A 12,577-nucleotide genomic window follows, 5' to 3' on the forward strand; every position below is an offset into this window, starting at 1 on the left:
GGCTGCAGGTGGTCAGATGAGATGAACCCAGCACAGGTCATTCGGACTCTGCTACCGCTTCTCCTGGAGTCAAGCACAGAGAGCGCTGCTGAGATCAGCAGTAACTCCCTGGAACGCATCTTGGGACCTGCGGAATCTGATGAGTTCCTGGCGCGTGTGTATGAGAAGCTGATCACGGGCTGTTACAACATTCTGGCCAACCATGCGGACCCCCACAGGTGAGCCGTGAGAGCTGCTGTGGCTGTTGTGAAGCCCCGCCCTGCCACCATGGTGGTGACCACAGCTCCTTGGTACCAGGCTTCTGGGCCTCCTGTGCTCATGTGGAAGTGTTGGAAGAGGGCTCGGATCTGCTGTGATGACTGATTTTTTTTAGGAATAACTGGAGAGAATGGAATGTTAAATGTTTATGTTGGGAATATTAGATAAACGAAGTGAGAAAGGAGTGTTGGTGGGACGCACAGAGGCACGAGTGAGACTCATGCTCATGTTCTGTGACTCGATTTAGGTAGTCTGAGGGAGTAGGCCTGTGATCTGCCTCATTAGCTGTGCTCTGGGTGTGCACACTTGGGTTCTTCTTGCCGCGGCCTCTGGCATTACCACATTGTGTTACCATTCCTTTAAAGAAAATACTTTTGCCTGTGTATATGTGCATGCCCACATGTATGTTGGTGTCATGTGGGGGTCCAAGGAGTCTTACTTGTTCATTCTCCACTGTATCCCCCCATCCTCGCCTTAGCCAATGAGTTAGGGCCTCTCTGGTGAACCGAGTTGAGCACAGGCTCTCAGTTTGGACTAGTTAGCTAGGTCGCTCCTGGGATCCAGCCTTTGTCCCCAGCATCCTGGGCTGCAACACCCACCCAGCATCTGTGTGGATATAGGGAGTCTGAACTGTGGTCTTCACTCTTGTGTGGCAAATAGTTCACACACCAAGCATTTCCTCTGCCCCTTCTTTTGCTTCTCAACATAGGCACTTGAGGTGACTTCTCTCTGTGATTCCCCTAGACTCTCTCTCTTCTAGAAATAGTCATGTGCTAACCACAGCTGATGCCTTACTTTACATGCCTTTCCACTCTTTATTCATTTTCATTTGTACTTCCCAGTTTTGAGATCAGGTCTGTCACAGAGTTCCAGGCTGGCCTGGAACTTGTGATGCTCTGCTTTTGCCTCCCAAGTGATGAGATTGCAGGTGTGTGAACTCACCTGGCTTACCTCTCTTCTTTATTTTCCCAGGAAAATAACATAGTAAAACAAAATTGAGGTCTTGTTGTTCTCGAGTTAAACATTTATTGAACATGTACTGTATGCCAGTGTTTATGCTAAACTTAGACAAACAAAACTAGATGTTTGTCTCAAGGTCTGGTCATCAACATGTTCTTTAGAAGCAGTCCGGAGGGCTCTGAACTCTGGTCTTGGTCTTTGGTGGCCTGGATGAGTCCGTCCATGCACTGAACTCTGGTCTTGGTCCTCAGTGGGCTGGATGAGTCCATGCACTGAGCTGTGGTCTTGGTCCTCAGTGGGCTGGATGAGTCCATGCTCTGAGCTGTGATCTTGGTCCTCAGTGGGCTGGATGAGTCCGTCCTGGAGGAGTGTTTGCAGTATCTGGAGAAGCAGCTGGAGAGCAGCCAGGCCCGGAAGGCCATGGAGGAGTTCTTCTCTGACGGGTGAGCACTGCTTCCGTTGACTTACTGAACGTGGGGCTGGATGTGCCAACTTGGCTGCCTTGGGACCAAGGAGGCCTGCTGAGTGTGTCTCTTGGGGAGGCAGCTTATGTGTGACCGGTAATTAGCCATTGTCCCCAGGGTGAGACTGGAGCAGAAGCAGGACTGCCTAAGTGAGGGTTAATGTGGTTGTCTCTTTCCCCCTTGCCTTGCAGTGGGGAGCTTGTGCAGATCATGATGGCCACGGCCAATGAGGACCTCTCTGCTAAATTCTGTAACCGAGTCTTGAAATTCTTCACCAAACTCTTCCAGCTGAGTGAGTGACAGCTTTTAGTAATCTTCTTATGGGAACTTTGATGTCCGGCTAATACGGTGCCTGGCTTCTGCCTGAATTTCCCCGAAGCATGACAGTGCTAACGAGTGTAGAGAATCCTTCAGAGGAAGTTGGGGAAGATGCCGAAACTCTTGAGGCCTTTTCTCTTCTGGCTGTTGGCCCCTTCCTTGGAGGTCCCTGCCCTCCTCACTGACAGAAGCCTCTTGTCTCTTTGTAGCTGAGAAGAGCCCTAACCCAAGCCTCCTTCACCTCTGTGGCTCTCTCGCCCAGCTTGCGTGCGTGGAGCCAGTGCGCCTGCAGGCCTGGCTCACCCGCATGACAACGGCACCCCCAAAGGACTCTGACCAGCTGGAGGTCATCCAGGAGAACCGGCAGCTGCTGCAGCTACTGACCACGTACATTGTTCGGGACAACAGGTAGGAAGGCTATGTGTGTTGTCTTTAAAACCCAGAACTCTGCCAAGCCGCATGGCTGCCTTCTCTTTGGTCATTGCACAATCAGGTCCTGCCTGATTCCAGCACAGTAGCGTGGCTTTTTGAGATTTCCCATGGAGAAACATCAGAGCTCACTTGGCCTATCACTTGCAGCCTCACTAGACGTCTTGTGCTCTGCTGGTTCACGTCCGGTTCTGAAATTGCTGTTATATGTTTAATGCTTAATTTATAAAACTAAGTAGTTCTAATTAATCAAATTTGTACTTTGCCAGTTTCATGCATGTTTATAATATATTCGATTACTCTCCCTCACATGCTTTTAAATTTTTTTATCTATCTGTGTATGTATGTATGTATGTACGTATGTACCTATCTATCTATCTATCTATCTATCTATCTATCTATCTATTTATCTGTCTGTCTATCTGTCTATCTATCTATCTATAGATAAGGTCTCTCTGTAGCCCTGGGTACACTATGTAGAAAAGGCTGGCCTTGAACTTACAGGGATCTTCATGTCTCTTAGATTTTGTTTATATTTCATTTTACTGTGGGAGGGGAATGGTTGCCTTTGTGACATCTGTGCGCCCATCACTTGTGTGCTTGTTGCCTGTGGGAGCCAGACCAGGATGCGGGGACTGCGGGACAAGACTGATAGGTGGCTGTGAGCTGCCATGTGGGCTGGGACTCAAAGCCAGGCTCTCTCTAACTGCTGAGCCATTTGTCCAACATTCCCACAGTGTCTCTTATCCCCCTCCTGCCCCTTTCAGCTCCTCCTACCCCTACCCCTGCCACGCACAAGTCCCCTCCCCACATTCAAATTAACCATGGCCCTCTGTGTGACCATGAGTTTTGAACTGACCATTTGTAGCCTCGTGTCTTGAGTGCTCTTAGAAATGAAAGACTATACTTAGAATACCTTTTTTTTGTAAACAGCCAAGTTGGAGAAGGTGTGTGTGCTGTGCTTCTCGGCACCCTGACGCCCATGGCAACAGATATGCTGGCGAACGGCGATGGGACCGGCTTCCCCGAGCTCATGGTCGTGATGGCCACTCTGGCCAGTGCCGGGCAAGGAGCGGGTCACCTGCAGCTTCATAACGCTGCGGTGGACTGGCTGGGCAGATGGTAAGAGGGGTTTGACCTGTTCTGGTGTTCTGTATGAGAGGAAGGAAGGGTTGTTGCAGCTTACTTCCGTCATAAGTCAGAGTTAGTATAAGGCAAACCTAGAAGGCCTTTAAGGGCTAACTAGCGCTATGGTAGCCACCACTATGTTTACTTCATCCTGCCTGCCTACACACACATTCGCATTCCTTTGAGACCAGGTCCTTGTCCCAGTTTCTCCTGTGCCGGGATTAAAGGCACATGTACGAGCCTAGCTGTCTTTATTTAGTGGAGTTTCCTGTTAATGTAACTGTTAGTCCTAAGGCCAGACCAGTTCAAGCCAGTCCAAGCCGTGTCTGCTCCATGCAGATTACACAGACTGGTCCCCTTCACAGTACCATAAGCTGAGTGGAGGCCTGTGAAACCATGTCCTTCCTTTGGAACCTCAGATGATTGTGACTTCTCTTTCTTTTTTCTTTGGGACAGCAAGAAATACCTGTCACAGAAGAATGTGGTTGAGAAACTGAATGCCAATGTAATGCATGGAAAGGTAAGGAAATGAGGCTGAAGGCAGGGAGTGGGCAGAGAAGGCTCTGTGCTACAGCTCCTGTGTGGAGTGGGCAGAGGAGGCTCTGTGCTACAGCTCCTGTGTGGAGCGGGCAGAGGAGGCTCTGTGCTACAGCTCCTGTGTGGAGCGGGCAGAGGAGGCTCTGTGCTACAGCTCCTGTGTGGAGCGGGCAGAGGAGGCTCTGTGCTACAGCTCCTGTGTCTCTCTGGCCTACAGAAGACAAGGCTGAGAACCTCATGCCTCATGCCCTGGTAAAGCAGACCTGCTGACTGCATCTTTTAGGCCCTATGCAATTCTCAGGAGGTGATGCTCTGTGCAATGGGGCTTGAGGATAGCCGAAGTCTTAGGTCAGGCTCTCTCCTTGACTCCCCACCCACAGACCTAGCGGGTGATTAGATTGAGGGTAGCTCTGGTCTCAAAACCCCAGTAAGTACTCATGACTCCTCTCTCCCTCTTTTCTACTAATTACTGTCCATTTGTCAGAGTGAAGGGACTCCTGGGAATTTAGAAATCTGAGCCTGATACTCGACTATCAGTGGTTGCTGGTATTTTAATGCAACCATTTAAAATTTACTTTATTTCATTTTTAAACTTTTTGGGGGTTATGGGGGACTTGAGTCAGGGTCTTTGTATGTAGTTCTGGCTGTCCTAGAACTTGACAGATTGATTTAGGTTGGCCTTGAACTCAGAGATACACCAGCCTCTGCCTCCCAAGTGCTAAGAGTAAAGGTGCATACCACCATGTCCAGCTTTCTGTTGTGAAGTGTTTGTGTGTGTGCTCACTCATGCACGTGCTTGAGCTCAAGGTAGATCCCCTGGTGCTAGAGTTCGCGGCAGTTCAGGGCCGCCTGGTGTGGATGCTGGCCATGGAACCTGGGTCCTCCGTTAGCACATGTGCTCCTAACTACTGAGTGTCTCTCCAGCCTCTCTCCACTGGGCTTTGAGAGAAATACAGAACTGCCTGCTGTGGTTTGCAGGTCTCTGGCAGGGAGAATGTTGGGGGACCCTTCGAAACCTGTCTTGTCTTGAGGGGGCCTCAGTTTCCATCGGATTTCCATTCTTCAGATTCACTGAGACTAGGCTGAAGAGTAAGCAAGTCCACGGGAGGCTGAGTCAGGCGCTGGGGGCCAGCTGATATTCCAGCTCCCCTCTGCCTTGATACTGACCTCTGACCTCTGGCCCCGTTAGAAAGTGCTTGACATGAGAACCGAAGCTTCCTCGTCTTGTCTTGCAGCATGTGATGGTCTTGGAGTGCACTTGTCATATTATGTCTTACCTGGCTGACGTCACAAATGCCCTGAGCCAGAGTAATGGCCAAGGATCAAGCCATCTGTCAGTGGATGGGGAAGAGCGCGCCATTGAGGTGGACTCGGACTGGGTGGAAGAGTTAGCGGTGGAGGAGGAAGACTCCCAGGCTGAGGACTCGGTAAGTGCTGACTGGGGAGGGAGGCTGTCCAGCCTGTCCGCTGTGCTCGGGCCTGTGGTGTTCTGCCTCCCTCGGTAGGCATGAGGATGTTGAGTCCTGCTTTCTTCCTGCTCACAAGGCTGATGCCACAGCCTGCTTTTGTGCTCCTCTAGGCCTGCAGAGCCTGCACAGAGCCAGTCTCCTGCTGAAGCAACTTTTCTTCTCTCTGGAGTTACTTGTTCCGCTTCATCCCATACAAGTTTGGGGAGGGATGGTGGACTCTTGACAGTATTAAAGGTTTTTGTTGTCTGTCTACCCCGATCCGTTTCTTGTCAACAAAACTAGAAGATAGCACTTGAAATTGTAGGAGGCTTTTGGACAGATGGCTATTTCAAATCAGGGCAGGTTCTCATTAGACACCAAGGTGTCTCTCCATGGAGTGTTGGAGCAGGTGTGTTCTTAGGGGACCCTGTATGGAGAGGGACATTTATGACTAAAAAGATCCATTAATCTTTGAAGGATGAAGATTCTCTTTGCAATAAACTGTGCACCTTCACCATCACACAGAAGGAGTTTATGAACCAGCATTGGTGAGTTGTTTAAAGTGACGAGTGCTGGGCCTCAGTGTTGCTCGTGGGACTTACTGCTGATGTTCCTTCCTTGTAGGTACCACTGTCACACCTGTAAGATGGTGGATGGGGTGGGTGTGTGCACAGTGTGTGCGAAGGTGTGCCACAAGGATCATGAGATTTCCTATGCCAAGTATGGGTCCTTTTTCTGTGACTGTGGAGCCAAGGAAGATGGCAGCTGCTTGGTGAGTGATGGGACCTTCACAGTGTCACATGGGCAGCTTGTTAGTAATACAGGAATACCTAAGGCAGACCAGAAAATTCCCACCTCAGCTCTGTGTGGCCAAGAGTTCATTGTCATTGTGTTATTGGTGATGAGTCCCTTTATGGCCCAAGCATTTCCTAGAGCATTAGAGCAGCATCCTCGTCACAAAGCAGGCCTGACACTCTGAGCGGGCAGTGACGACGGCTGCTGAGTGAGCCCCATGGATCTGGCTTTGGATCACAGCGCGTGTGTACCAGGTCCTCTTGCTTCCAGTCTCCCAGCAGTGTCTCAGCTAACTCTAGCAAGAGCGAGGGACACTGAGTTTTCTGTTTCTAGGCACTGGTGAAGCGAACGCCTAGCAGTGGCATGAGCTCCACCATGAAGGAGTCAGCCTTTCAGAGTGAGCCCAGGGTGTCTGAGAGTCTGGTGCGCCATGCGAGCACCTCCCCTGCTGACAAGGCCAAGGTCACCATCAGTGATGGAAAGGTCACTGATGAAGAGAAGCCCAAGAAGAGCAGCCTGTGCCGTACAGTTGAGGGGTGCCGTGAAGAGCTACAGAATCAGGTGGGGCTTCCTGGTGGGCACTGGTGCACAGGACAGAGGCCAGCAGGTCTGATCAGTGATCTGAGTCTCCCCTGCTAGCCCAATGTTTTCTTTCATATTCATGTAGTGTGTATGCAAGTGGTATTCTGGAACCTGCTTTCTTGGCCAGGAGTTCTTGTCTGGGCCCAGAATGCAGAACCCATTGAGTGATTGATTGTATTTCCTATTTCCCCATTCTGTACACATAGGAGAGGTAGTTAAATAGGCTAGGTGCCTGAGTGACTTAGGGGGCCTGTGGGACCTTGGCTTGGAAATAGTCCTCTCACTGACTGTCATCAGGGCTAGGATTCTGAAGAGGGGGCATGCTCTGCTCTAGACAAGTGACTGTCAAGATGGTTGCATGTGATTTGTGATTTTTCTTTCTTTTTTATTTTTATTTTTTTCACTTGTGTATTTCGATTTCTCTCAGGCCAATTTCTCCTTCGCTCCTCTTGTGTTAGACATGCTCAGTTTCCTCATGGATGCCATTCAGACCAACTTTCAGCAGGCTTCAGCCGTGGGGAGCAGCAGCCGGGCGCAGCAGGCTCTCAGTGAACTGCACACGGTGGACAAGGTCGTGGAGATGACAGACCAGCTGATGGTGAGTCCATCAGGGTCGTGAGGTTTGGTGACTGGACAACCTGTGTGTCATGGCATCCCAATATTTGCCCCTGTAACTGAGGAATAGACTTGGAGTCAGTGGGTCATGCAGAACCTAGAATCTGTGGTCACAGCCTTCCTTGACTATACTCTGAGCAGTGAGTGTAGTGTTTGACAAGAGTCCAGGTATTTAGTGGAGCAAGTCCTCTTTTGTTTTTGGATTTGGTTTTTTCAAGACAGGGTTTCTCTGTGTAGCCCTGGCTGTCCTGGAACTCACTCTGTAGACCAGGCTGGCCTCGAACTCAGAAATCTGCCTGCCTGCCTCCCAGAGTGCTGGGATTACAGGCGTGTGCCACCACCACCCGGTGAGCAAGTCCTCTTTTAATTAAAGCATATATGCAGATGAACTCCTGAGCTGTGAGGAACTCCATTTTGTGGGCACTGTAACTGAAATGTCCTTGTATAAAATTGAAAGCCTCTTGCTGTGTCTTCTTTCCTAAGGCTCAGTAACTTCCAAAATCGCTTTATCCTTTGTTGACTTCCAGCCTGAGTCGAAGACAGCATTCCTTCAGTTACTCTGACAGCTTGGGGTGCAGCCTGTCAGTCGTGTGACTCAGGGCTGGTCGCCCAGCTTTGTGCCTCAGACTCCTGAGCTGCAGTGATAAGTAGAATCACTTCCCAAAGGGAGCAGGAGTGTGGTCATGGTAGAATTCAGAAGGGGCCTAGGAGAGAGAGAGCGAGTCTGCCTATGAGTTGTACACAGTGCTGAGTCTTACTGGAAACCCCTGCAAGGAGGACCACCTGGCAGTGTGAGGGCATACGGTGCAGACAATGCAGGACTAATTCCCGCAGCTGGGGGCTCTGGCCAGGACATGTGTGGATGGACACCCAGAGCAGGGCGTTTAAGATTTTAAATACTCACATCAAAATTAAAGGTAGAAGTTGGTGACCCACTAAGTTGCCAAGTTCACTTTTGCCAGGTGCAATGCATGAAGGGAAAATATTCTGTATTATTACCATCATTTTATAAGTGAAAATACATTTTAATGTTTGAAAACAGCCAGTACTTAATTTACTCTAATGAGAACTTGACCCTGCCCTTGTAACCAGATTGAAGCAGTAGACTTTAATCAGCTGAGGACAGTGGATTACAGGCTGAAGTCTATCACTTGCTTGTTTTGAGTCTGGCTGGCCTGAACTCATTATATAGACCAGGCTAGCCTGGTGCTCAGACATCCACCTGCCTTTTCCTCCCAAGTGCTGGGAATAAAGGCTTTCGCCACCAGTTTTCTAGAATTATGTGCATGCATATAATTTATTCCGATCAGATTCACAAAGCCCTGCCTCACAGATTGAATGCTGCTGTGACTAAGGGGTAACAGTGGACAATCTACCCAGTCTGAATTGCTTTCTCCAATCCTTTCTGTGCGGTTGCCAGGTTCCCACCTTAGGCTCACAGGAAGGTGCCTTTGAGAATGTGCGGATGAATTACAGCGGAGACCAGGGCCAGACTATACGGCAGCTCATCAGTGCCCACGTGCTCAGGCGGGTGGCCATGTGTGTGCTGTCTTCCCCACATGGGCGCCGCCAGCATTTGGCCGTCAGCCACGAGAAGGGCAAGGTAGGTTGCGGGATTCCTTCCCATTCATTTTAGGATCTGACTGTGTTCAGATTGGCCCTCTGAGGGCAAACACCTACCCTTTGCTTCTGAGAATGCTTTCAAGACTGGTCTCACTAAACCTTGTGGCCTGGACCTGAGTCTCTTGGTTATCCCTAGAACTGGGATGACTTGGGAAAGGCTCTGGCAAAGGCAGTGATTGGCTGGTGTTCAGGACAACTTAGTTCCCATTCCTGCCCATTTTTGGACACAGAAAGGTACAAGCTGAGAGGCAGAAGTCTTAGGAAGTCAGTCCTCCTTGTTTAGTAATTTCTGCTCTAGGGACGCAGATGCTCCATTCGGGAATGCTAGGTATCTTTTCTCTGTTCGTGCCTCTTATCAGGGAGGCTGTCTTACCTTAGCTGACAGTATGGACAGTCCTTAGAGCAACTGATCTAGAAAATGCTTTATGGGCTGCTTGAGGGCAGTGGTGCATAGCAGTTAAGTATGCTATGAAAAGATTCTACACACAACAGTTGGTTTCATTACTTGGCTTTTTTGTTTGTCCTCATTGGGAGAAAGGGACGGATGACCTTCCATATCTTTCTTTTGGAGAGAAATAGAGGCTGACCTTCATCTCCAGGTTTTCTAAGAGACTAAATCCATAAAGCAAGGCCGTGACCTCCACCCCTCCAGCGGAGCCTCCTAACCCCCTGGACTGACTCCCTGGCCTGCACGAGGCCTGGCCGGCGTCTGGGCCTCAGCAAGCTGTGCTTCCTTCACAGATCACGGTGCTGCAGCTCTCAGCGCTCCTGAAGCAGGCAGATTCCAGTAAGAGGAAGCTGACTCTAACCCGCCTGGCTTCTGCCCCGGTTCCCTTCACAGTGCTGAGCCTTACTGGAAACCCCTGCAAGGAGGACTACCTGGCAGTGTGTGGGCTGAAGGTACAGACTGCAGCTCGGACTCCCGGAGCTGGGCCCGGCCTCAGCTCCACCTTCTCCTCACTGATAGCTGAAGGCATGAGGCTGCCTTTCCCTGAACTCACTCCATGTCTTCTGATTGCTCTGATCTCTGTGTTCTGGAAACCAGAGTGTCTAGGCAGTCTAAATGCGAGCTGAAGGCTGGGGATGCTAGGAAAAAGAAAGCTCGCTCCCTGTGCTGGTCACAGTTTAACTATTGCTTTCTCGAACCCTTGTCCAGGACTGCCACGTGCTCACCTTCAGCAGCTCTGGCTCTGTCTCTGATCACTTAGTGCTACATCCCCAGTTGGCAACAGGGAACTTCATCATCAAAGCCGTGTGGCTCCCTGGTTCGCAGACTGAGCTAGCCATTGTCACTGCAGACTTCGTCAAGGTTTGCTTGCGTTCGTTCTTGAACACTTGAGTTAAAACTTGAGTTATAACCTGTTATGTTGCTGAGTACGTTGACACCACATGTCTGTACACATTGTGACTACTTGTTATAAATTTCTGTATCTTTTCCTGCTCACTCCTTGAAGAATTTGGAAGACAGTTCTTTTTATGTGTGCTTATAATGTTTAAGGCCTTCCTAGTGGGTATGCTGACCCGAGGGTGGAAGGCTGTCTGCCTGAAGGTGTAGCTGTTAGAATTCCCTGGCATGGGGTGGGGTGGGACTGAAAGATCAGTCTTCTTTCCCCTCCTGTCACCTGCAGATTTACGACCTGTCGGTTGATGCCTTGAGTCCAACCTTCTACTTCCTCCTGCCAAGCTCTAAGATAAGAGATGTTACCTTTCTTTTCAACGAGGAAGGCAAGAACATCATTGTCATCATGTCCTCTGCTGGGTACATGTACACACAGCTCATGGAGGAGGCCAGCAGTGCCCAGCAGGGCCCCTTCTATGTCACTAATGTGCTGGAAATAAATCACGAGGACCTGAAGGTTAGAGTGCTTTCGTTTGTCCATGTTTGATATGTTGAGAAGCTCCTTGGCTGCCGCCTCTGGTCTCCTCACTGTTTCTTGAGTGTGCACACATGTGCTCTGTGCTGCTTCTTACTTCCTAGTGAACACTGAATCACTAAGGCAGTTGGGCTGTAAAGCCTTGCTTCTCAACATCTGTTAACAGAGTTAACTTGTCTCTCAGTTCTGTTTTATGTGCATGGGTGTTAGCGTGCTTGTGTGTCTATGTGCTGTGTTGTCTACATGCGTCTAGTACTGCAGGCCAGAGAGAGGATCACATCTTCTGGAATAGGAGTTACAGATAATCAGGAGTCACCATGTGGGCCTGGAACTTGAGTCCAGGTCCCGAGCTGTCACTTTAGCTCAAAAAACTATCTAATAATAGCCACTATGACCAGTTCTGGCCAATGCACAGAAGGGAACCAGCCCTGAACAGAAATCCCCATTACCTTATATAGTTTCATACCCCCAAGGTACACATTGAACAGTTAAAACATGTTTTACAGAGACATAAATCCCAAGACTTGCTCGTGTGGGCAAATGGGCAAATTTACAGTATAGGATATTTATTGTCGTTATCCTGAGGCAGATCAGGGCTGCTTTTCCCAGGTGGCTGTTCACTAGGGCCATCCTGCCTACCTGGCAGAGTTGTGCCAGTTGTGCCTCTCCTGGGAGAGGCATATGTCTTAATTAGTGATTTTAGCCAAAGCTATCTTCTCTAAACTGTCCATCAGAGCCATACTCCCATTAGTTAAAAATTTAATTGGCATAATAGTATTTTGTATGCACGTTTGTTGGTCTATAATGTCTGTGTATCACACCCACTCTTCATTGTGAGGGAGGGGGTCTCACACCTGGTAATGGGCCAGAGTTCTGCCGCAGGAGCTGGGTTCCAGCCAGTAAGTGAAGTCCTGCACATGTGTGTCTTTGCACTTTGCTCCTACAGGACAGTAACAGCCAGGTGGCAGGAGGTGGTGTGTCTGTGTACTACTCACACGTGTTGCAGATGCTTTTCTTCAGCTACAGTCAGGGCAAGTCCTTTGCAGCCACTGTGAGCAGGAGCACTCTGGAGGTGTTGCAGCTCTTCCCCATCAACATCAAAAGGTGAGAGGGAGCAATCGAGTAGTGCTGGCCTCCCAGACACGCTCGTTCAGAGGGGCTCTCTGCCCATCCCCACCCCTCTCCTCTCCACTACTGCCTCCGCACTGCTTGGACACGCCAGCTTCCATCTTTAAAGACAAATAGCCCCCATCGTTGGTAAGCCTGCTTGCTTGTTCTTTACCATGGAGACCTCAGACTATAAGAGGTAACCTTTGCAGGGACAGAGGAGTTTGCTGTTACACTGAGAGAAAAAACCGTAGTCAAAGTTTTAGCCATGTAGTCAAGGTTTTAGCCATGACTAGGTTTGAAGGAGGAGTCAAGACAGTGTAAGTCGAGGACTCATCCTGTCCCTTCACTTAGCCTGAAAAGGTCACACTCCCTCTGCCCCATCAGTAAACAGGACATGGCCTCAGTCCTGGTGGAATGGCTACAACTGGGGCAAGTA

The 12,577-nt window shown here is 49.7% G+C and overlaps 1 protein-coding gene across 7 annotated transcripts in view; it reads left to right on the forward strand.

The window, feature by feature from the left end:
- Positions 1-12,577, forward strand: part of Ubr4 (ubiquitin protein ligase E3 component n-recognin 4) — a 106,856-nt gene that overhangs the window by 33,058 nt on the left and 61,221 nt on the right. For all 7 annotated transcript variants that reach the window (XM_052177877.1, XM_052177880.1, XM_052177878.1 and 4 more), the window contains exons 29-44: positions 9-218; positions 1,560-1,661; positions 1,874-1,974; positions 2,210-2,408; positions 3,363-3,551; positions 4,014-4,077; positions 5,330-5,521; positions 6,020-6,090; positions 6,167-6,314; positions 6,671-6,898; positions 7,347-7,517; positions 8,955-9,137; positions 9,899-10,057; positions 10,314-10,466; positions 10,786-11,013; positions 11,978-12,135. In XM_052177877.1, coding sequence (XP_052033837.1) covers positions 9-218; positions 1,560-1,661; positions 1,874-1,974; positions 2,210-2,408; positions 3,363-3,551; positions 4,014-4,077; positions 5,330-5,521; positions 6,020-6,090; positions 6,167-6,314; positions 6,671-6,898; positions 7,347-7,517; positions 8,955-9,137; positions 9,899-10,057; positions 10,314-10,466; positions 10,786-11,013; positions 11,978-12,135 — 2,556 coding nt within the window. The remainder of the gene's footprint in view (positions 1-8; positions 219-1,559; positions 1,662-1,873; positions 1,975-2,209; positions 2,409-3,362; positions 3,552-4,013; positions 4,078-5,329; positions 5,522-6,019; positions 6,091-6,166; positions 6,315-6,670; positions 6,899-7,346; positions 7,518-8,954; positions 9,138-9,898; positions 10,058-10,313; positions 10,467-10,785; positions 11,014-11,977; positions 12,136-12,577) is intronic.

Source organism: Apodemus sylvaticus, chromosome 3 (assembly GCF_947179515.1).
Source record: "Apodemus sylvaticus chromosome 3, mApoSyl1.1, whole genome shotgun sequence".
NCBI classification, from domain to species: Eukaryota; Metazoa; Chordata; class Mammalia; order Rodentia; family Muridae; genus Apodemus; species Apodemus sylvaticus.